We start from the raw sequence: 23,088 nt of genomic DNA on the forward strand, positions 1-23,088 counted from the left end.
TTTAAGTATCTCCTAAACTGAAGCACAGGGAGTTTAAAACTCCTGCTGGGAACCAGACCATGCTGAGAAACCAGCAGAAGGGCAGAAAGCACCTCTGTGCTGCAGAGCGAGGGCAGAGCCTCTCCACAAACACTGCAGGATCCGTGGAATTTGAAGGATAATATTATTTCATAGAGAAATAATAACCATGGGATGGTCTCCACCCTCGCTCCATTGGAGGTTCTGGAAAAGAGCTGCAGGGACCAACCCAGTTCCCAAATCCCAAATCCCAAATCCCAAATCCCAGCATCAGTCCTGCCCTAGAGGCACTCAAGGCTCAAACCCCTTTGCTGTCAGCCCTTCTGCATTTGGTTGTTTTCTCCCAATTTCCAGGGAATGCTCTTCCTGCAAGTCTGACTCACATTCACTGGAGTTAAAACCAGCTCAATTTATTTATTTCTTGCTAAGGTGTGACCCAGCAGGACAAGGACCAGACAGAATTTGGGATCTACAACGTGGTTTTACAGAGCAGCTGCCATCTTCCAATCTCCCTTGCTCCTACTGCGTTGGATTCCCACAAATTCCTACTCAGGGGAGCACAACTGATCCCATTTCCCTGTGCAAAGGTGAACTGCAGCGAACCACAAAGAAATGAAAACCTGTCCTGCAATGAACCTCAGCAGCTCCCAGCACACGCTCCTGTTTTGGCTTTTAAATGTCTCTGTTCCAGATCAGTCAGATGATATTCGCAACAAAGGCTCTGGGAGTCCAGCACAGGGGGGAAGAGGGAGAAGAAATCCCAGGGAGAGGCAGCAGCAGAGCTCCAGGGGTGAGGAGGGAGGCAGGAACAGAGGCCCTGGGTAACCTCTCCCTGCTGCACCAGCACTGCAGTTACAATCTCTCAGTTGTTAAAGTCTGCTCTGACCCATTTCTGCACAGGTTGCAGGGATGCAGACACAGCAGGATCAGGATCCTCAGCCAGCCAGCAGGGTGGGAGAAGCAAAGGAGTGAAACTCAAGGAAAAACCTCTGAGCACCGTGGGTTTGATCATAACGACCTTTATTGGAGACAGGAGGCGTCATTTATTATACAGAAGTAACATCACACCCTTCTCTTCCCATTTAATTCCTTTTAGTCTCCTTATAAATCTGTAGCAAAAGTGCACTTTGAACAGTTTTTAATCTATAGTATATCTCTTTCAATATTATCTCTCAGTCAGGTATTTTATTTGTAAAAAGGTATCACCAGATATACAAAATACATGTCTAGTGTACTACATTACTTTTTGTATTTACTGTTTAGATTATTTTTAACTCAGTGCTCTCTTTTTTTTTTCATTTTTTGCAAGACTCAGTGATGACAGTCTTCTGGTGGCATCACCAGGAGAGGACTCACAGCTTGTGTGTGGAGAAGGGGAGAAGACTCTTAGCCAGGAACAATTGTCACACGACAGGAACAAGATGAACAAGAACATTTGCTGCTGTTGAATGTGTCTCTTAAAATGACAGTACTCTGTATAATAAAAAAGAATTAAAAAACCTAATGTCCATATTTTATCTTCTGGAAGAGATGTGCCAGGAGAATGGAAGCTGTACCCAGCTGGAATACAATGGCAATGGTTCGTTTGCATTTTGAAGGCAGGAGTTAATTGCTAAACATCATCTTTGTGGTCATGAGAGGAAGGAACAGACACAGGCAGCACGAGGAACTGGGAAATGCTGCTTTCCTGAGGACAGTGTTTTGGTAAAATATTGAATATCCTTGCATAAGTTAAAGATCCTCAAGAACAACAAGCACTGGGGACAGATGAGGGGCTGTGCTGGGGACAGCCACACTGAGGACACAGCTCAGGGACCCAGCAGAACACTCACTCCCACTGGAGGCTGCAGCCAGCAGTGACAGCCCTTGGCACAGCCACGGGACTTCTCCAGAAGAAACTTGCACAAGATTTTCTGAGATTTCTCACCAACTTCCTTCGTCTTTTCTTCCTGGTTATCCTTGAGATTAGAATAGATACACATAACGGATAATTGCTTCATTTCAGTCTTCAACAGACCAACGATTTCCCCTGGGAAGCAAGGCCTAGAGAGGTGAAACAATCAGGAGCATTTTAGGGGCTGTTACGATTCCCAGATGGAGACAAACATCACCAACAATGACTGAGCAGGTCATGCCTGGTGGGTTTGGTTGGTTTTCCTTCTCACCTGTTCATTACCCTGCAGACTCAGAACTCCTGGATTAGTTCCCTAAACACCCCTTCCCTTGTTAACCCTTCCCAATTAGTGCTGTTCCTGGGGATTAGCATAGATTCAAAACACAACTTGCATCAGCTTGCTGGGAATTGAGTGAAACGTGGAACAGATCCTGCTTCAGAATGAGGGCACTTCTGGTTTATGCAATAGCTCCAAGGAAGGCTGGAACTCCCAGCTCTTCTACAGCAGAGATGCTCTTTGACAGGCCAGGGCTGCTCTGCTCCCCTGGAACCTGCAGCAACGGGGCCTGGAGGCAAAACTGCTGCTCCCAAAGGAAAATGCACAGCAGGAGAGGCTGGGCGTGGAGAGTCCTCTGCCTTCTGCAGGAGCAACAGAACAGCACAAGGAGAGTACAAAAAGAAGCAGTGCTGTTAGTGTTCTCTAAACCCAGGAGAATGCAGAATGGGGAGGTTTACAATGCTGCAGAGAGAGGGGTTTGTCTGCTTTTTCGTTATAAAAATTACAGACTTGACATTTCCAATATGTCTTAGCTTTGTACTGCTTCTCAAGTCTGAGTCACCAAAAATATCCAGCAACCAGCTGCTGCTCATATCCTAAAATATGCCTTCAGCTGACACTGAATATTGAAATCGTTCTGCTAAAATACAGAAAAACGATGGCAGAAACCAAGGTATAGCCTCAGGCCAACTTTAAATGGTAAAAATCCTACAATGCTACTTTGAAATCTCTTCTCGAGTTCATGAACAAATAAGCAGCCGGGTTTCAAGTAGAGGTAACACAGATTTTGGAAGATAGCACGTAAAAAAGAAAAAAAAAAAGCCCAGAAAGAAAACTGGAAGAAAAGCTCTTCTTGTTAGGGCAGTTCAGCACTAATCCTCCAAAAAGGGCAGGGGGGAGCTCTCTCCTCCCCCTGGACCTGTCCTGGTCCTGCAGCAGCAGCAGGGGCTGCTCTGCTGGCACCAGCGTGTTCCACTGGACAAAGCTTGATCCCTTTTTCCTTGTGTCCATTCTTTGTTCTCTTGTCTCAGTCCCTGGACTGGTAGAAGAGGATATATCCAGATTCGGAGTTTTTGGAAATGTCTGATGTTAACCCATAGAATTCTTCAATGGCCTGGGCGTCAATTTTCTGAAAATTAATGAAGTTTTAATTAGCTTCAATCACAACACCACGCTAAAAGCCTTTTCCCAGATAAACCATTACTCCCAGTTCTTGGAGGTGATCTGGAAAGTCAAGCAGTGACACCTCAACATCATTCAATCCAACAAAACTTTTTTTCCCACTTAATAACTTAGTGACTTTTGAAAAAACAGGAAATCAGGATGAAACAATAAACTTCTCAGAAGGGGTGCAGTCCTAAGCTGGACTACAAAACAAGTGATCCATGAAAATGTATCCTTAAAGAACTACATGACATTTTTATATTTGCTTTTCTCACATACCTTGCCTGAGTATTTTATAATTAAATTATTTTATAATTTAAAAAAAAGCGGTCACTGATCAGGCAAGAAGGTTTTTGTACAGCTGCAAGTACACATTGTGTAGATTGAAAATTCAGCTAAAATAACTCCAGATTTCAAAGTTATTGTGAACCTTTTAAGGAGAAAATTCTTGCAACTGCTTCATGAGTTCTGTGGGTCTCATCTAATTATGATCTTTGGTCATAAGAGAACTTTCCTGCTAGGCAAAGCCTGGAATATTATCACAAGGTTTGTATCTTAAGAAAAAATATGATTTGCTGTACTAACAGAATTAAAATCTGCTTCTATTTCAAGTTGTGACCTGTGTGCAGAAAAGCTGCTTTGCTCTCATACTCCAAGCAGCAACTGGAAGGAATTTTCAAGGGTTTTTAAAGATGCAGGTTCCACATGTCCTGACCCAGGTCCTGAGCACAACTGGCTTCCCATCAGTGAGTTGGGTCCTGCAGCCCAGAGAGGGGAATAAAACATTCCCTGTGCTGCTCAGCACTGCACTGGGATGGAGGTTTTAACACCTTTAGGACTCTGGATCCACAGAAATGAGAGGCTGAGGAGGAGATGAGCCTCAAGTTTCCTGTTATTCCCAAGGAATAACACTGAGGAAGAACAGAAATGCTCCAAATACAAGAGGCTCTGGGTTGAACACCTGCTCTGCTCAGGAGGAGCAGAGACCACCCTGGGATTGCTCCTTAAAATACAGGGACCCTGCTCTGCCTCCAGCAGGAGCCTCCTCAGCTGCAGAACCCTTTGGAGATGTGGAATCTCTGCTCCCTGAGCAGATCTGGCACCACCACAAGCTCAGCAGCGCTGCCTGCTCCGTGTGGCACTGCCAGCCAGGAGCTGGGAGCAGCCTTTTCCCAGCACACGGAAAAACAGAGAGGAGTTTGCAGAAGATGCATCAGCTGCAGAAATTCTCTCTTGAAGAGTTTTGTTAAAATCTTCTCTTAAAAAAACAGAGAGGGAAAAAACCAACCCCGAATAGATGGTTTTCCTTTTCTCCATTCAAGGAGTGAGGGGAAGCTGAAATCCTCTGCTGAGGCTGGTGCATTTTCACACCATTTATTAACATAACGTTACTACAGACTGGTGGAGGCACATTTTAACAGAAATGTAGTGAAAGAACACTCCTCAGCTCCTGCAATATATTTAGCAGACAAGTCAAACATGTTTTATTTTAAGTGCCAACTGACTTGCCATGCAATCAAGCCTATTTCCACTACTCATTCTGAATGCAGCTCTAACATTTGATCCACATTAATTCATGCCTCAGATATTTTTAGTTTCAGCACAGCAAAACTGACTTCCTTCTTTAATTTCACTATGCACAGAAAACAGAGTGGAACTGAAAGGGGATTATATAGATTCTATTCTTCCCATTCTTATTGACCAGATATAGTTTAACCCAGTTGTAACTTTAGAGGAAAAACCAGTGGATGGTTGTTACTCTGAAGCTACAACTTTTAGGATTCTGCAGCCTCACATGGCATTAAAAATGATGTTTCTTATGAACTGAGATTAAACCTCCCCTGCTCATTTCCAGACATCTATTCTGGCTGTCCAAACCAAATCCAATTCTGGAATCCCACTGCCAGCATTCAGATCTCAGTATTTTTTAAGCAAAGCCATTCTGTGCCTCCCCCAGCGTGGAGAGCTCCATGGACGATGTTTCCAGGTGAACACTGGCACTGGGATGCTCTGGTGACAAATGTCAAATTCAGATCAGCCCCAGATCCTTGGCTCAGGCTCCACAATCCCTTTTTCTTGGCTCAGGATCCCCCTTGGACTGATCTGCCCCCTGGATTTGCTGCTCTCCCCCATATGCTGCAGGATGTTTGGGGATCATCAATCTCCAATTTAATTGAGAGTTGGCCCTCCAAAGAAATCACAACAGACAAATCAATCTGCCTTCCCCACTGCTGACATTTAGTGGGTAATGAGGACAAACTCCTTCCTGTTTTCAGTTTGGAGCTGTTCATTCACATCACTTGCCAAAAATGCAATAAAGCTGTTTGTATTTCAGGGGGAAAAGCCTTTTCCTGGGCTTTCACCTGCAATATCTGTGAACAAGGGCTTTGCACTCACCTTCTCAAGCCTGTTTTGTTAGGTGGCCACACCCAGAATGTAAACCCTCCAAAAAGCCTGGTTTTTATAGCATTTTAAATAAATTCTATAAAGGAAGATGAGCTTGGAAAAAACAGCAAGCAAGCAAAAAAAAAAAATTAAAGATAGAAAAGCAACATAAAGGAAAAAAAAAAGTGGGTTTTTTTCCAGAAGAAAGGAACTACATGACAGCTCCTTGGATTGACTGCCCAATAACAGACAGCACACATTTAAAAGCCATTTTTGGCACATCTATAAAAGTGTCAACAGTGTTTGCAGATAAACAGAAATTTGGTTTTGCCCTAAAAGTGAAGACACAGGAGAGAAATGACTGATAGAAAGCAAATACAGAATAAGAGGATGGTTATTTTACATCTTTTAAAATGTGAAATTCATCTCCTGGATGGAAAAGACAGAGAATACTTGAATTTTAAAATATTGAGGTGAGCACTATTTCCAAAGTAGGTGACACAATTCTGTACTTGGCCAATGACAGAAACAGAGGAAAATGACCCCAAAATATGAAAATAGGAGAAAAGGGACTGTTGGCAGCCACACACACTGGGAAGCCACCCCTGATGCCCAAAGCAATGCAAAGATTAAAAAATATTAAAAATGGGGAATGTCCTACATTTTTATTTCAACACAAGCACGAATTTTGCTATTTAGACACTTAATCAGGCCTTGACCACGGGATCTCCGAGACAAACAAAGCATTTTCATCTTTACTAAAAGCAGCTCTGCTGTGCCATTTGTTCTAATGTTTGATATTTGCTTCATAATTATGTGAAACCCACAGATGTATAAATATTGTGGATATCAGCATTTACAGTTATGCTGGCAGAAAAGGAAAAATTTCCTTGAGCTGTTCCAACCTCATCGCTAAAAATAATATTTTTTTCTACGATTTGCTGCTGAAAAGTGTCCCCAAAAAAAAAGTGAGAAGCTCTTGAGTGGAGCACTGAAATGCAAGTGGAAAGGAGCCTGGAATGGGCTGCAGTGAGAGGTTCTGTCCTTACCCACCTCCACAATGTCATCATCAAACAGCAGCCAGAAGCCGTGGCTCTTCACGATGGTGATGTAATGCCCACGGTTTGGGCCACTGCAGGAAAAGGAGTGAAAATTTGATTATCCAGGAGCCACCTCCCTGCCCAGGATCACCTCTGGCTGTCCCAGCTCCAGTCCCAGCTTTTCCTGTAACACTGGGGAGGTTTTCAGATTTTTGCCAAATTGCTTCAATTAAAATGTTGCTACTTGAAAATACAATAAACACACAATGCCAGAAATATTTCATATCATCATTCATAGATTTTAAAAACCAAATTAAAAATATTTCAGTCTCTGTTTCGTTGCATTCACCATTGCTGAGTATTTTGACCACTGTGAAGTTCTGAATTAAATCAGCTCTGAAATATTTTATTTCACAGCAGGAATTCCTTGAGTTCTCAGTGTGGTTTAACCCGACCACAGCCAGAGCTTCTGTGAGAGCTCTTCCCACTTTTCTGGTGGAAGTTTCCAGTCCACAGAATGGAATTCCTTTGTTTAGGGCAACTACATGAAACTAAATTTAAACTTAATTTAAATTGGAACTGAATTAAAACCCTACATGCAAAATACTTCAAACAAGTTCTGGGAACCCAAAATATTTCGAAAATTTAATTTATCTCAAGCCTTTGGTAAGTTCCCAGTAAGAATTGAGAGCAGGTGAGTTACAGGAATCCCAAAAGCCCCACACAGGAGAAAAGGTTTGAGGAAAAAAAAGGAAAATCATTTAATAATCTGAATTATTAATTATCCAAACATGTCTGTGTAGGCACAGCTATGGCAACTGAAAACTACACAAGAAAATGCATTGCATGTGATCCTAAAATGATAAAAATTGAATAAACACTACAACTGCACCACAAGAATCTCCTAGGATTATATGAAGTTTGGGTTTACTAAATCTATGCATTATTAGCATTTTTCTCCTCAGAAAGATATTTCAAAATATTTATGTACTGAAATAACTGATTACTTTAAAACTCACCCTTCCTGAAGGCAGTTAGAAATGTATTTTCCCTTCCATGAGGGCTTTTTTTTCCTAAAATGGTTAAAAGTTTTTTCCTCTTTGCTTTTAAAACCAGAACTGAAGCTGCTAAAACTAAAATTTAATGAAGAAAATAAGGATACTGAAAAAACCCAGCACTGCACAGTTGACTCCACATGATGGCACCAGCTCCTAAAGAAACTTCAAGGGTTTAGGCAGCAGAACATGAAAAACATAATTTAATTCTATTTTAGTAGCTGTTTTTCCAAGATTTCTTTTCCTTCCATTTAGATTTCCTGGAAAGCAGGGTTAGGGGTGTGTTTTTTTTGTTATTTTGGATTTTTTTAATGATTGCTCTTTGCTACAGCTCCAAGAAAGAACTGTTTGATGTGCCACTGTACAGATGACACAAATGACAAAAAATGACAGAAAATGACATATCTTAGCCTGTAAAGTAAAATTTAAACCAGCAAAAATTTAAAGTCAAATTTTAAACAGTAAAGCACCTAGTAATAAAGACAGAATTTTTTAAAAAATCAAAATATTTCCAGCCAACCAGCTCTGACAGTGCTCCTGCATTGCCAAGCAGTGTTATAAAACAGCACAGGGAGGACAAATCCCTTCAAAATTCCAAGGGAAGGCAGGGAATGTGCAGAAATACTGCTGGAACCCTGGGCACTGAGAATTCCAGACTTTCTGTGCTGACAGGCACTGACCCCCAAGAAAACACTGCATTGACCTGAGGCCTTGGAGAAGGCTCCCAAAATTGAATGATGGCACTGGGATTGTGGGTGTGGAGTTTGAATAGAAGTGTGTGATATCACAGGGTGGAAAATTCAGAGTTTAAGGGTTTAGAATACAGTAATATATACATATATATATATAAAGCAAGATGGAGGTTTTAGGGCTGAGGCTGAGCTCTTTTTCACCTTCTCTTTCATGGCTCTGGGTGGTGTTTTGTAATTGGGTAGAAAAGTCTGGATTGTAAGCCACAGGTGGTTGATTATTGGGTTAAAAGGAAAAATAATTTAGGTGTCATCTCATAATTAGACAATTCATCCTTAAAAGACCCTGTACAGAGATAGAGACAGAGCCATTCTCCACTTTGTTAGCCGGAGCTCACAGCCTGTGAGACTGCACCACAGATAAGAATTAATAAACACCAGGGTCTGAACACGAGCTCTGCCTCTTGAGCATTTGACAGAAATCCCTTGAGCTCTGCCAGAAAGGAAGATAAAAAGCCCCTGCAGTACCTGCCACAGTGAACCACCACGGCCACCAGGTCGTACATCCTGTCGGGGTTGGTGGCATCCCCCGAGGTGTTGAAGAGGCGCAGCTCCAGCGGGAACACCACCCTGTAGGAGAGCTTGGTGTAGCGGTGCAGCTGATCCATGTACTTGAACCTCTTCAGGTGCAGCGCCAGGATCATGGGCAGCTTCTTCACCCTCATTCTGAGCACAGAGAGAGGTGAAATAAAGGGTAAGGGTTGGCAAATCACCCCAAATAAAGATTTGTTCAAGGACGGCATCGTTGTGAGGAAGTGTTGTAAAAGGCAGCCAAAATATTGGTAGGATTTTTTAAATGCTGCTTTTTCTCTCTTAGTGAGAACAGGCAATTATTTATTCCAAATTATTAAGCACAACTGACATCTGAATGCAGGACAACATCAACTTTTCACCCACCAATGAGAAGAAAGAGCTGGAATAAATCTGTGTTGCTGCTCTGGCTGTGACCAAGTCTGAGGGGAAAAATAAGATTTTTTGTACCCAGTGCTCCCAAAGCAGATGGGATGTTTTATGTTTTCCAGTGGCTTTAAGCTGATTAATGCTAACTGGGGAAAATGTGGATGTCTGCAAACACCAGATAGAAACTCTTCAGGGAGAAGCACAGAACGAGTCTCCTCACGATGAGGCTGCCATGAAGTTACTTGGTCTCTCCACTTTTCCTTCACCAAACACAGACCCAGACCAGTTCACTTTTTCTTTTTCCTGAATTCACCAGGTGCATTTGCCCAGCAATTTTAAGGGAACATCTCCCTCAGCCTGAATATTTGGCCCTTACCTCTTCTGTGCCTCCTGTTTGCTGCGGCACTGCTCACAGTAGTATTTGTATTCACTGCATAGAGTTTCAGTGTTACTAAATCCCCTGTGGAAATCAGAGAGTGGCATAAGCAGGGATATTCCAGAGCATCCAGGTAAAAGCTGCTGCTGAAAATGCTGAAAAAACCCCAAACAACACAGAGAGGATGAAGCTCCTTTCATTCGTGGTGCTCCCAGATCCATTTCATGTGTATTTGTCTCACCCCTGGGATGCAGCATCAATGTTCAGCTGGAAAAATCTGGAATTTACACTCTTAACTGCCTTTTTTTCTGGCTAGGAAAGGTAATAAAGAGCAAGAAGGTGACTGAGTTTTGTTCCCATCAGTAGCCATTCCATGTTTTCTTTAGTGGCAGAAATTAAATGTTCACATTACAGCCACTAAGTAGCAAAGTCTGGATGATCCTTCAGCTCCCAGCAATTACAGATCCATTATCAGCTATTAAATAGCCAGATGCTGGATGCAAATTAAATATCCAAGCAGCTGATAAGCCTTGGAACCAGCAGACAAACACATGGAGAAAATATCTATCAGGAAAAACCAAACTGACCCTAAACATCAGGGCCAGGCAACAGAAATTCAATAAGAATATGAAAATAATCAAGAATTAACTGAGAAACCAAACACTGCATGTTTATTTTTGATAAAGCCTGACTGTGTGATGTAACAAATCCAAATCCCCATAAAAGAAAGGGAAAATCAATCTTAGCTACTACTGATATTTATTAACTTAGAAAAGAAACCTTCCAAAACTCACAATATTTTACCACATGTCAAAGCCTACGACTGTTGCATCAGAGAAAAACTAATGCAGGCTCTTTCCTTCCCACCAGGGCAGGTATTTTTTCCATCCCCAAAGAATTCTGTTTACCTTAGACAATGTGTAATTGATGTATTTTGTTCCACATCAACCGAGAGGTCCAGAAAATCCTCATCTTTGCTACTAACCTTGAAAGAAATATAATAAGAAGAGATATTTGGTAACAATTTAGAGCTGGCAGATTTTTTTTAACCATTTCTGGAATGGCGCAATGTGATTAAAAATAAATGTACATGCACACACAGAGGCCTTTTCCTGAGGTAAGCTAAAAGTGATTAAATAATCTGATGTGGTGTTAAATATGAAGAGGAGCATTTAAAAAAAAAACCAAAAACACAACAAAACAAAACCAAAATCCCACAGAAAAAAGCACAAAACCCCAAACCCTTTCTCATGAAACATCTCTGCCCCTTGAGACTTCAAGGCACATCTGATTATTTCACTGGCAAACCCAGGTTTTAACCACTCAGAGCTCTCCCTGCAGAGCCTTTAACCACATTCCATTTTCTCTGCAGCCTGATGATTTCATTTTCTGCTGCATTTCAGGGTGTGAGGGTCAATACTCAGAGGCAAGGCAGAAAGAGGCAGATGGCTCCTCAATTAAATGGGTTAGCAGGGAGGAAAAGCATCTTTCCATTTGTGGAACAGCCACATTTCATTGCAGAAACCTTGAGACAGAACCCTATTAATGCCATTTTTAGAGCTTCTCCTCACCACATAGCCATAACTTTAGATTTGAAATGCCAAGAACAGTCTTTTCTGTTGTAATCACTTCTTGGGTTTTTTATTTGTCTCCCCATCTGGGTTTTCATTTTTTTTTAGCACTATTAAATCAGAGCATATGACTAACTACAAATCCCTGGTCTGAAGGTGGTGTGGTTCTCATTCTAGAGTTCATGCCACTGTTTCTGCTCTCAAACAGAGAGGCCAAGGACCAGAACCGAGCACAGAATTCCAGTTAAAGCAACTCAGCTCATCCCAGAGTTCAATTAAGAGCAACCCTCACGAAGAAACACAACACAAACTCTCAATCACTGACACAGGGAATAACAAGGAGACAAAAAGGCAGCTTGGATCAGCCAGGTGCAGCTGCCTTGATGGAAACAGGGAGGAGAAACAGGGAAAACACTGGGCTTTTTCTGGGCAACATACCTTAATGAGCACTGGTTTGAACATAGAGTCCTAAAATAGGCTATGCTCCATATTTTAATAGAGACAGTGCAATTTCATCTACCCTAATGAATGAAAAAGGGTGCTGAGTGTTAGGGAAACCAATCCAGAAGCTGGGAGAAAGCTAAAGAGGTGTGGTTTGGTGGTGCACGTACAGCCTCACAGTTAAGACATCTGGTTTCATTGGTTAGTGTTCCTTGGAAGATTTCGTGGACCCACGTCAGATCGGGCTTGTCTCCCTCTTCGCTCTCAATGCTGCCATTCTGGAGCTTCCCATTCTGCTTCTCCTGCTTCTTCTCCTCTTGCAGTAGGTCAGCAATAGTGTTCAGCAGGTAATTCAGGAATTCGTGTGCATCCTGCTGCATGTAATTATCAAATAACTCTGGAAAGGAAGAGAGGGAGGAGAGTGAACAGCTACAGACACCTCCCAACACCAGGTCACCGGGGGTTTTTCCCTTCCCTCCTCTCCCTGTTACACAGCTCTGGTGCCACTGGTGAGTTTGGGAAGAATTGCACTTTGCTGTTCTCTCAATGATTATCCTCAGGTTGAAACAACAGCTGAAAAATACCATTTAGGAAATTTAGCTTGGCCATTTTGCAGAACTGAAGAAAACCATGATTGGTTTGGGGGTTTTTGTATTTTTTTTCTTCTTTTCTTTGAAGAGGGAGAGAATTAAAGAGATTCAGATGTGCTGCCTTGGGCCACTGGTTCATAAGTCCAGCACCAAGGGGTAAAACTCCCCTACTGGAAGTTTGTTGTGTTTTCAAATTCAAACAGAGAGGACAAATCAACAGCCAGAGCTCTTCCTCAGCAAACAGGCCTGGGAAATCACCACCAGTTCTGATCCTAAGGAATTTATCCTGCCACAAATGCAAGAGAACAGGCTATGAGTGGCTGGGTCTCCTGTGGGAATTCATGAGAGCCTGGAGCAATGTCCTGGAGTGTGCTCTGCCCCTCTAGGGAACACCATGCCAGTGGGGAATATCTGCACATGTGCAAGTCCAGAAACACAGACACTGAGGTGAGGACAAGCACAGATGTTCTTACACCACAAAAATTTTCAAGAAACCTGTTGTCAGGTTTCTTGAAGTTTCTTTCAAGTTAAAACTTGACAACTTAGACTCCAAAAGAAACCTGAATTTAACATTTTACACCATTAAAAATCATTTATTCATTTACCATTCTCTTTCCTCAAGCGGGAAATAAATTTCTTGGGTGGGATGACTCCCACCTTCTTCTTTTGTGTGGCAATACTGTTGAAGAGATCAGAGAGGCAGGTCAGGAGGCTTTCCTTCTTTCGAGGCTGCACCTTGTACGCCAAAACCTTTTCCCGAAATGGCCGACAAAAATAAAGTGCCTGTAAGACTGAGTTGCAGTAGCAGGTATTGCCGAACTGGTCAAAAAAACAGAACAGAAGGAAAACAAAGGGCTTTGGATTAGGGCTGGCAAAAAGGAGTGACAGGAAGAGAGTTCATTAAGGATGTCACAGTGAAACTGGAGGAGTCACCTGGCAGAGCTCACATACTGGGAAACACTGATTGGAATGGGGGAAACGCTGGCTGGAATGGGGGAAACACTGGTTGGAATGGGGGAAACACTGGTTGGAATGGGGGAAACACTGATTGGAATGGGGGGAACAATGGTTGGAATGGGGGAAACACTGGCTGGAATGGAGGAAATGCTGGTTGGAATGGGGGAAACGCTGGTTGGAATGGGGGAAACACTGGCTGGAATGGGGGGAACAATGGCTGGAATGGGGGAAACGCTGGCTGGAATGGGGGAAACTGGCTGGAATGGGGGAAACACTGGCTGGAATGGGGGAAACACTGGCTGGAATGGGGGGAACACTGGCTGGAATGGGAGAAACGCTGGCTGGAATGGGGGAAACACTGGTTGGAATGGGGGAAACGCTGGTTGGAATGGGGGGAAACGCTGGTTGGAATGGGGGAAACACTGGCTGGAATGGGAGAAACACTGGCTGGAATGGGGGAAACTGGCTGGAATGGGGGAAACACTGGCTGGAATGAGGGAAACTGGCTGGAATGGGGGAAACTGGCTGGAATGGGGGAAACTGGCTGGAATGGGGGAAACTGGCTGGAATGGGGGGAACAATAGTTGGAATGGGGGGAAACGCTGAGCCTTGTGACAGCAAGGCAAGGGAGAGGAGTCAACACTCACAGGATACAGGGAATACACTTAAAAAGTAATTAAGGGTTCAGCAAATAATCAAAATTTCTGGAGACACAGCACTACTCATCATCCTAAGAGTGGAGAGCCTGCTGGGGAAAGGCACCCAGAACACTAAATAAATAAATAAATCAATATTAAATTTCACAGAATATTTGAAGTTGGAAGGGACCCCCAAGGACCACGGAGTCCAGCTCTGAAGTGAACAACCCATACAGGATCACACCCACAGCCTTGGCATTACCAACACCCTGCTCTGACCAACTGAGCCAATCCCAGTGGTGAAATATATTCAAATTAATAATAAAATCAGTGTTTCCTGCTCATGATGGAATGTTTTGAGCAGCACATGATGCAGGGCCATGCACAGAGCAGCTGCTTTGCACCTGGACTGTGTGAGGGCACAGATAAGGCCCTGCAGAGGCTGCTCCCTGTGCCTGGGCAAGGAGGGACACCAGGGTTTATCACCCACAACAACATCCCACGGCTTCAGAGCTGCTGCTCTGCTATTTACTGTGCTGCTGCTTCAAAAAACTGAGACAAATTCTGGGTTTGCCAGTCCCCAGATACTCTGGCAACAAGGTTCTGCACCCCAAGAGCAACATATTTTAAATAAACCAAAAAAGCATGAACTCTGTCTACAGAGCAGACTGGTTTTAAGTGAGGCACTGAGACACGGCCACTGCTCACCCAAACTTGGTGTGATTGCTGCAGCAGAATGGTTTCAAGCTAATAATTGTAACTGAAACAGAAAATGAGCCTGAATTCATAATGACTCAATTAATAATGACTGAACAGAAGATGATCTTAATTCATACAGCTCAAAAGGTCACAGATTATAGCTACAGTGACACTGATTTACACCATACGTAAACAACAGGGAACAACAGTTAAAACTTACTGACATGAGGAAAATAAATATGGAAACTAAACAAACACATGAATTAGGAGAGAGAATCACTCACATGCTTGTTAATGACCTAGAAAAACAAAGAAGCATCATGCTAAATAAATCTGCACACAACACAAAATAGGCTTCCTAAGTCTCAAGGCTTATTTGAAGATAGGAGCTTCTTAAAATGAAAACTGAGATGAAATTCTGGAATGACACCATTGTTCCATCCCTCTTGCACATGAGTAAATATAAACTATTTTAACAGTTTCCCACATATTCTGCAGTGGCTTTAGACACAGTTTAACAGAGTCAGGTTGCATCAGCTCACTGATCCAAAAATTAAATAACTATTCAACCCAAGTTTTGGCCTCCATTGCCCAGGACTTCACCACCTGATTGTATCTGCAGAACAATCACACATTTAACAGCACTGATGCTGGAGCCAGGAAACCAGCCTCTTTCAAATGCTCCAGTTAATTCCAAATCATGAAAGAACCAGAAATAACCTCAGAAAAAGCTCAGCAGAACAACGGCGTGAAAACACCACCCTCAAGGAACCAGTTGCATGAAATGAAGCACAACAGTGTTAGTCATGTTTTGTCCTTCAAAACAGAGAATGGATGGGGTTCGAATAATTCTGGTTATTTTTAGGATGCTGTTTTTCTTTTTCACACCATTCAGTGCTCTGCGATTTCTGTTACAATTCCATTTTTGCCATTATGGTGCAAACCTCAGCAGCTCTGGAATGGCCACCAACACCCTACTTGGGGAAGAGAATTCTGTATGTTTGGATAAATGGGTGTCTGAAATATAAACTGCTAGAAACCCACACAAAGTCAATTAACTGGGTCTCTAATAGCACAATAAATATCACTTAGCTGGCCTTACTTGGTGTGTGAAGAGATGAAGCATCTCCCAGCTCTCAACACAACCTTGACGACCAGCACACAGAAATAATTCTGTTTCTAGTGAGTTCTGCCCAAATTGCATTTTCCCATCATAAATAGGATGCCACAGGACCACTGCTGCTCTGAGCTAACCAGGGACAACCTCCTCTGCACAGTAAAGCAGGCACACAACTCCACAGCCACACAAACTGCAGAAATTCAGCTTTTTGGAGGGTTCATGGCCACACCAGGCTGCCAGAAATCCAGAGGAGTATTACTACACGAAGGAATTATGACCCATCCATGTCATTCATCTCCTGCACAAAACTTCCACTCCTCCCACGAGAGGGGTGTTTTTAGAAAAGTAACACATTTTCAGTTTAAAACCTCCCCTGCACTGCAGCATCAGTGGAAAATCTTCCCTGGAACAGCATATGAACAATGGATACACTTTATAATTTCCAATTTTCCAGCTAAATATTAAAATCTTAGAATTAGAAATGTACTGGGGGAGGAGGGGTTCTCTCAGAGGCTTTACAAGAAATACATTTATTTTTCAGTGTTTCAGATGAAATGGTATCTTGGTTAATAACCACACTGCAGGATGTGGTGGCTGTGCTCAGTCCCCTCCAAGTGAGAAATTCTCATCAATCAAGTTCTCAGAGAATCCTGCTAAGCTCCAAATTAGGATGTGAATTAAACCCCGGAATTTTAAGCATAGAAAATTCACTTACATTGACCAAGCCAAAATAATGCTCATTCACAGGGAACTGCTCAGGACCAATCTCTTTCTCCAAAGCAGAGGCATTGGCGCCCTACAAAAAACAAAGTTTATGTTAGAGAAAATACCAATTTCCTAAAAAACCCCAAAGCTTAGGAAATAATTTGCTTCCAGTGAAAATGAGTATTTTGTGTTTGCTGTGTTCTTCAGAATTAAATGAATATGATGCTTTATTATCATAAATGTACCAAGGTTTTATTTAAAATTTCAACTCCATCAGCCAAAATCAGTTACCTAATCTAACAGAAGGGTTTTGTACATTTGAGTTTATTTGGAAATTACCACAATCAACTGTTCTCACTGAAAACACCAGGTTGGCCACAGTGACCTAGAAACAGCAACCTAATTTAGTCAAGAATGCAGTGTAAAAATAAAGAGACTTATCCTGTATTTTTCTAGTTTGATTTTGCAAAATACTATGGGCAAGTGAAGTTTTTGGTTACAAACCCCAGAAGAATGGAAATAAGAGTTTTATCACACCTCAGATCACCTGAAAGTGCTTTGGCTTTGCTACCTTTAATTTCAGGGTGATGTATGAAGCTCACAGTGCATTTTGACACGTCCTTGAGTTTCCAGCAGGACAATGAGGAAGGAATTTGCTATTTTAGATACAACTGAAAAACACCACTGCTCTTATTTGGCACATAAAGAAATAACTAAAGCATTCCAATGATTTATTTTGAATTTTAACTTGGCCCACTTTACGTTCAAAGTGGTTTCTTCATCTCTTTCCATTTTCAATCCAACACCTTATGGATGGGAATATTTTGGGATTTGGTGCCTTCTCTCATTCTTTCCACTGTGTTCTTAAATGTTTCTTGCTGCTGCTCCAACAATCCTGAGCTCCTCTGGTGCAGAATCCAAACACTTTGGATTTCTAATTCTAATTCCTAATTAATTTAAATGCCCAAGTCACTGCAACTCTTAACCTTGCCCAAACAGAAATCCTTCTGCACAGGTGAGCCACCTTCAGACACCTCAGAAAAGCATTAAACCAAACATTACAGTCTAGCAAAACTCAATTTATTCCCCTGAATGCCTTTTAATCACTGAGCAAACATTTCCATCATCTCCCTGTTAATAGAAACCACAAGCAGAGACTGTAAGGACAGTTCCATCCAGATAGTCCTCAACAAAGAAATAACTAAAAATTTCCTAAAAAACAGCAGAGAAACCAAGAAAGAATCTGGTTTCACAGTAGTAGTTGGATGTCCCCCATCAGATTTACAGTCAGTGACATTTCTCAAAACAGACAGAACAAGGCAGCTCAGAACTGGGTGCTCCAAACCCACAGAACATTCCCAGGGTGCTGCCAGATTTACAAGCAGAGCTCTGCTCAAGCAGCAATTACACACAACATCTCTGAGGCATCAGTGCCAGCTCAGGCAGCTCCTTTCATTTGTTTCCTTGCAGCCATTCCCTGCTTCCAATGAGCTCCTCTTCCTCCAAAATCTTCCCCCAAACCAAAAACAAACCCAAACCAAACCAAACAAAAAAGAACCATCAGCAAGGAGGATTTGCTCCAAGGGCTACCTCAGCTCTCCACTTCCACTGCCTTTGGGAATGGTGTAATTGGAGATTACCATCACAATTCCATGGAAATGCACAAGAGGTGAAAATTCTGCAATTTTCAGCCTGGAAATCAGAACTAGCTCCTGCTGAAGATGTTTTGCTCTTCCATGCTGCATGTTTGGAGATTAAAAAGGAGGATTTGTAAATCCTGTGAGCTTGTGAAGTTCAGTTTCAATTTCTCTGGAGTTTCCTCACTCCCTCCATGATCTCCAACATTTTATTAGGGAAACACTGGAGAAAAGCCCATTAAAGGAGGTACCAAACCTCAGAGAACCAGTGAAACCTGACAGCCCAAATTCTCCAGCTGGAAAGCAACACATGGAATAAATACCTGAACAAATAAATAAAACCATAAGAACTGTAATTTTTAATAAAACTATGATATAAAGAATTGAATAACCAACCATAAACCAGGGTTATCAACCAATTCATCAACTTGTATCCATTTCACCTAACAGGTTATAGGTGAGGTTTTTTTCCAAGTGTTTCCTTGTATTTATTGCCCAAACTTTATAAATTTGGGTAAAATAACTGCAGAGGCAGATTAAAAAATTAAAGTTTCCTTAATAAATTAGATTATATTGAATGTTTTATTTACAATTGAAGTTGTAGATGCCTCACTCCTGGAAGTGTTAAAGGCCAGGCTGGAGCAACCTGGGATAGTGGAAGGTGTCCCTGCCCATGGAATGGGATGAGTTTTAAATTCCCTTCCAAACCAAATCATTCTGGGATTCTGTGATGATTCTAAAGTTTCTTGCCAGAGAATATTTTAAATTCATAAAATCATAAAAAACCCAAAACAGGACTCAAAGCACTTGTGGGAGGAATCAAAAGAAATCACGGATTAACCATAAATAGTTCTGAAGACGCAAACTTGCAAATTAAACAGTGAAAAAGCTCCAGGAAATGCAATGCCCAGCATTCCATGGAAAAATAACTCCCTTGCAGAAACACAGATGATTCACCACGGAGTCAATGTCCAGGAGAACTGCACTAAACAGGGATACAGGGGGCAGAAAATCCACTTTATGGTGAGGGCACCACTCGGTCACGTTTTGGGAAAGGTCCAGAGCTGCAAAGTCCAGCTCCTCCCAGTCAGGGATCTTTGCACCTCAATTAACAATTAGCCAATTAACCCAGTGCAGATGAGATCTGGTCCAGCCTGAGCCATGTCCTGCTGCAATGAGGCTTTGCTGTCACACACCTTTTCCCACCCCAGCTAAAAGATTTTTCCATCTGCCACAGATCACAGGAATATTTCCTCACAAGAAAAAATCCATACTTCATCATTTTGGAAATACAAAAGTCACATCTAGTCTAGAATTAAAAATCTAGCCAAAATGGCAAGTCTCCACAATATGAAAATTTATTTTATTATTTGGGGAACTAAGAAATGCATCTCTTTGGGGTGCAAAGTGTTCTGCATCTTGTGGTACTCTGCACACCTAAAACTGTAAGAAAATAAATAAAGTTTGGCTTAACTATGTCACAGATTGTGAGAGCAACAAGAAATGCCATGAAAAAAATCCTTCATCCATAGCAATTGAGTTTGCTTGGCATAGAACAGCTAAGCAAACACTAAAAACTAAAATATAGCTGAAAATAAAGATTAATGCAGGAGATTAGAATGGACTTCTCATGGCTAGTGGAAAGCAGATAAATGAATGTTTGAACAAGCCCAGAAATACATCCCTGACTTCTGTGAGGTGCAAGGAAATGCTCCCAAGGGACTGTTCTGCTGCTCTGCTCCAGGGCCATCAAACCCAGCGCTAGAGCAGGAAAAAACCCAGATTTAAACAACACACAATGACCCCAGGAGGGAAATTTTCCCCTCAGTTAATTACGTGCTAATAGTGATTGACTTACATAATGAGATGTGAATTTAGTGCTTTATAGTGGTGGGGAAGGTGATAACAGAAGTGCAGGATTTTCAATTTTCTGGGAATTCCTGGGGCTTCAAGTGCTGTCTCAGAGCTCCCCGTTTCTGTTCACACCCCACTCACAGACCTGGCTGTGCTCCCACAGCTCTGGAATTATCAAACAGGAAAATGCAAAACTGCCCGGCCCATCTCAACTATCACCACCTTAGCAGGAATACACACAGCTAAAAATGGCCAAGAAAACCCTCAAAAAATACCAATAAATTATTTCCTGTCATAGTTGCAGCCATTTTACTTTATAAATATCAGCTAATTAAAAGAAGGGTCTATCCAAGAATATTCGTGCTCAGTGAAAAGGCAAAGAACCCCCTTAAAAAATCGAATATACCAAACATTAAAGTATCAAACAACAGCACAGAGAATTTTTAATATTCAGGTTTTCCCCACTTTCTCATACCAACACAGTGAGGGACCTCACACCAACACCTTGATTTAAAAATGCAGGAAAAGGCTGGATGTGGCACTCAGTGCCCTGGGCTGGTGACAAGGTCGGATTGTCAGGTTGGACTCGATGATCCTGGGGGTATTTTCCAACCTAAATGATTCTGGGATTCTATTTCATGCCCACATCTGGATGAGGTATAGAGCAAACAGCATTGGGGTAAACTGATACTTACCCAGAGAACAGCCAAGGCAAGCTTTGTTGAATTTTTTAAAGAAAAGGGGTGTGAAAAAAGCAGTTTCAAACCCCTTTCCTGAGGGAGCTGTCTAACCAAGCCATACTGAGGCAGTGATCTCACACTATTTCTGAAATTTTAACTGAATAACCCATGAAAACCAGAAGAGAGTTCTCTCAACTCCTGCAGCTTGTAAGCTCTGAGTGATTTTTGCTCAGCAGAGAAGTCTTCAAGATTTATTTCCAGTTCAATGCACCATGCAAGTGGAATAAATAGTAGTAGACTTCTGTTTCTTAGCCAGTGGTAACTCACTGCAGCACTAAAGGAGATCACAGAGAACATTGTTGCTCTTTTTAGCAAAAAAAAATTCCTATTTCTGCAAAGAACAGGAGTATTTTGCATAGCCTAGATTTAACTGATTTCAGAAACTGGAAATGTCTCAAGTTTCCAAGGGCTTCAATACCTGGTGACCTTAAACTTTACTGGATTTGTAATTATTCTTACAGACAAAAGGTTCATAGGTTGCATTCACTTATCTGACAGGAATCAGAGGATTGCTCAGTTTTCTCTGAATTATATTTAATTACTTTATGGTAAAACTTGCAATTAGGCTCAGAGTTGAAGAGTTTTGGTGGAGCTGTGGATGAATAAAAGCTGGGAGTGATTAAGAACAACCCCAGAGCTCAGAACAGGAGCTGCTGTCAGCTGAGAATTCCACATTTCCAGCATCCTCGTGGTTCCTGCTTCAAGTTACAACCTCTCCCCTTTTTGGCAAGATGAGTTTTACTAAGTTTCAGTGAAATCCTGATCGACCACAAAGCTTGGCTGAGGATTAGTGGACTGTTATTACAGACTACCTAATATTTTACCCTGAACTCACACTTTCCTTGGCTGGAATCCCCATTTTCAGCTCTCTGCTGCTCTGGAGGTAACTCTGCACGTCTGAGGATGGTTAGAAAAGCAGAGGGAAGGGTGTGAGGAGACCTTCTGAGCATGGAGCAGCTGCTGCTGCGGCTCCAGGGAAAAAAGGGACCAAAATTAGCCCAGCTCTGGGTCAGGATCCTCACTGTTATTCTGAGCTCTTGTCAAAATAATCAGGTCAGTGCTGAGCTGCTGCTCAGCAAACAGTGAGCACTGGAGCTGGAAAATGAGGGAAGAACCACAGAGCAGGGCAAGAGTCACGAGAGGGGAGATCCCACTGCCCTGAGAGCTCATGGCACTCACCTCTGACAAGCTCTGAGGGGCTCTAATTACACAGGTTTTCAATTGCCAGTGGGTTTAAAACCATTCCATAACCACCAGTAATTCAATATAATGACAAAAACCCCTCAAGATTTCTTTGGTGTCATTGACAGGCACAGAAATTCAGAAAGACTTGTCAAACAAATGCTTCATGAGGTTTTAATTTGTGGTTTTTAACAGCAGTGAAACAGCTGCTGAAGTAAAAGGGAATTAACTAAAATGATGAAGTCCTTCCAAGCTTTTCAAAAATACAACTACAAACTTAAAGTTTGGTCTTTTTTCAATATTGAGCCTGTCACAATCTACAAGAAGTCAATTTTTTTGTTGTTGTTAAAGTTTGCTGTGCTTATTTTGGGCACTCCACTACTTTAGAGAAATATATACACCCCAATAGATGCTCCATTTACATTTGACATTTGTGGACAGTGGCACATTGTCAAAGAGAATTTTTAAAACCTGGATGTGTCTCAAAAATTTCAGAAAAAAATCTATCTGTTCACTGTATCCTGTTGAAAGTGTAGCTCTCTATGGTTGCTTCCACTCTTCAGCTGCTTTAGGCCTGTCTGAAACACACCCAAGACTAATTAATTCCATTAGCTCACTTTTAACTATCAGTTAATTTAAAGCCCTCTCCATACAGCCCATGCAAATTGGCAGATTCAGCCTTTCTTTAAGGATAATTACTCTTATTTTAGCTCAGTACAAAATATTAATTTCCACATTACCTGATTTTTATGCACTTCTCTCTTTGCAATTAATCTAATCCAGTTCAAATGAAGGAATTAAAAGCTCATAACTCAGGGTATCTCTAACCTTTCACACCCAGAAGCTGTGTAGCATCACTGGAGTGAAAAAACTGAAGAAATAAAATCCCTGAGGATATTCTGGCTTGGACTCCACACCATCCTAACTCCTGGACTGGAACCAGCAGCTTCCCACTGAGCATCTGCCTGCAAAATTCCATTAAAAAATGCAAGAAAAGGGAAAATACCTACAGGACTTCAGTGTCCAGAACATGCCTGGTGCACAAGTCTTGCTCTCTAATTACTCATTCGCCTGTTTCCTTTTAACAGTTGAGAGC

General features: G+C 41.9%; 1 protein-coding gene across 2 annotated transcripts in view; it reads right to left on the minus strand.

Annotated features, from left to right (window-relative positions):
* Positions 1-1,021: 1,021 nt before the first annotated feature.
* LOC134560574 (ubiquitin carboxyl-terminal hydrolase 12-like) overlaps positions 1,022-23,088 on the minus strand; it is a 30,379-nt gene continuing 8,312 nt past the window's right edge. The window contains exons 2-9 of one of the 2 annotated variants that reach the window (XM_063416734.1): positions 16,590-16,670; positions 13,066-13,279; positions 12,041-12,267; positions 10,767-10,843; positions 9,859-9,942; positions 9,051-9,248; positions 6,792-6,870; positions 1,022-3,318 (exon numbers count right to left, since the gene is read on the minus strand). In XM_063416734.1, coding sequence (XP_063272804.1) covers positions 3,217-3,318; positions 6,792-6,870; positions 9,051-9,248; positions 9,859-9,942; positions 10,767-10,843; positions 12,041-12,267; positions 13,066-13,279; positions 16,590-16,670 — 1,062 coding nt within the window. In that variant the 3' untranslated portion in view covers positions 1,022-3,216. The remainder of the gene's footprint in view (positions 3,319-6,791; positions 6,871-9,050; positions 9,249-9,858; positions 9,943-10,766; positions 10,844-12,040; positions 12,268-13,065; positions 13,280-16,589; positions 16,671-23,088) is intronic. The other variant, XM_063416735.1, reaches the window with a different exon arrangement.

Source organism: Prinia subflava, chromosome 20 (assembly GCF_021018805.1).
Source record: "Prinia subflava isolate CZ2003 ecotype Zambia chromosome 20, Cam_Psub_1.2, whole genome shotgun sequence".
NCBI lineage: Eukaryota > Metazoa > Chordata > Aves > Passeriformes > Cisticolidae > Prinia > Prinia subflava.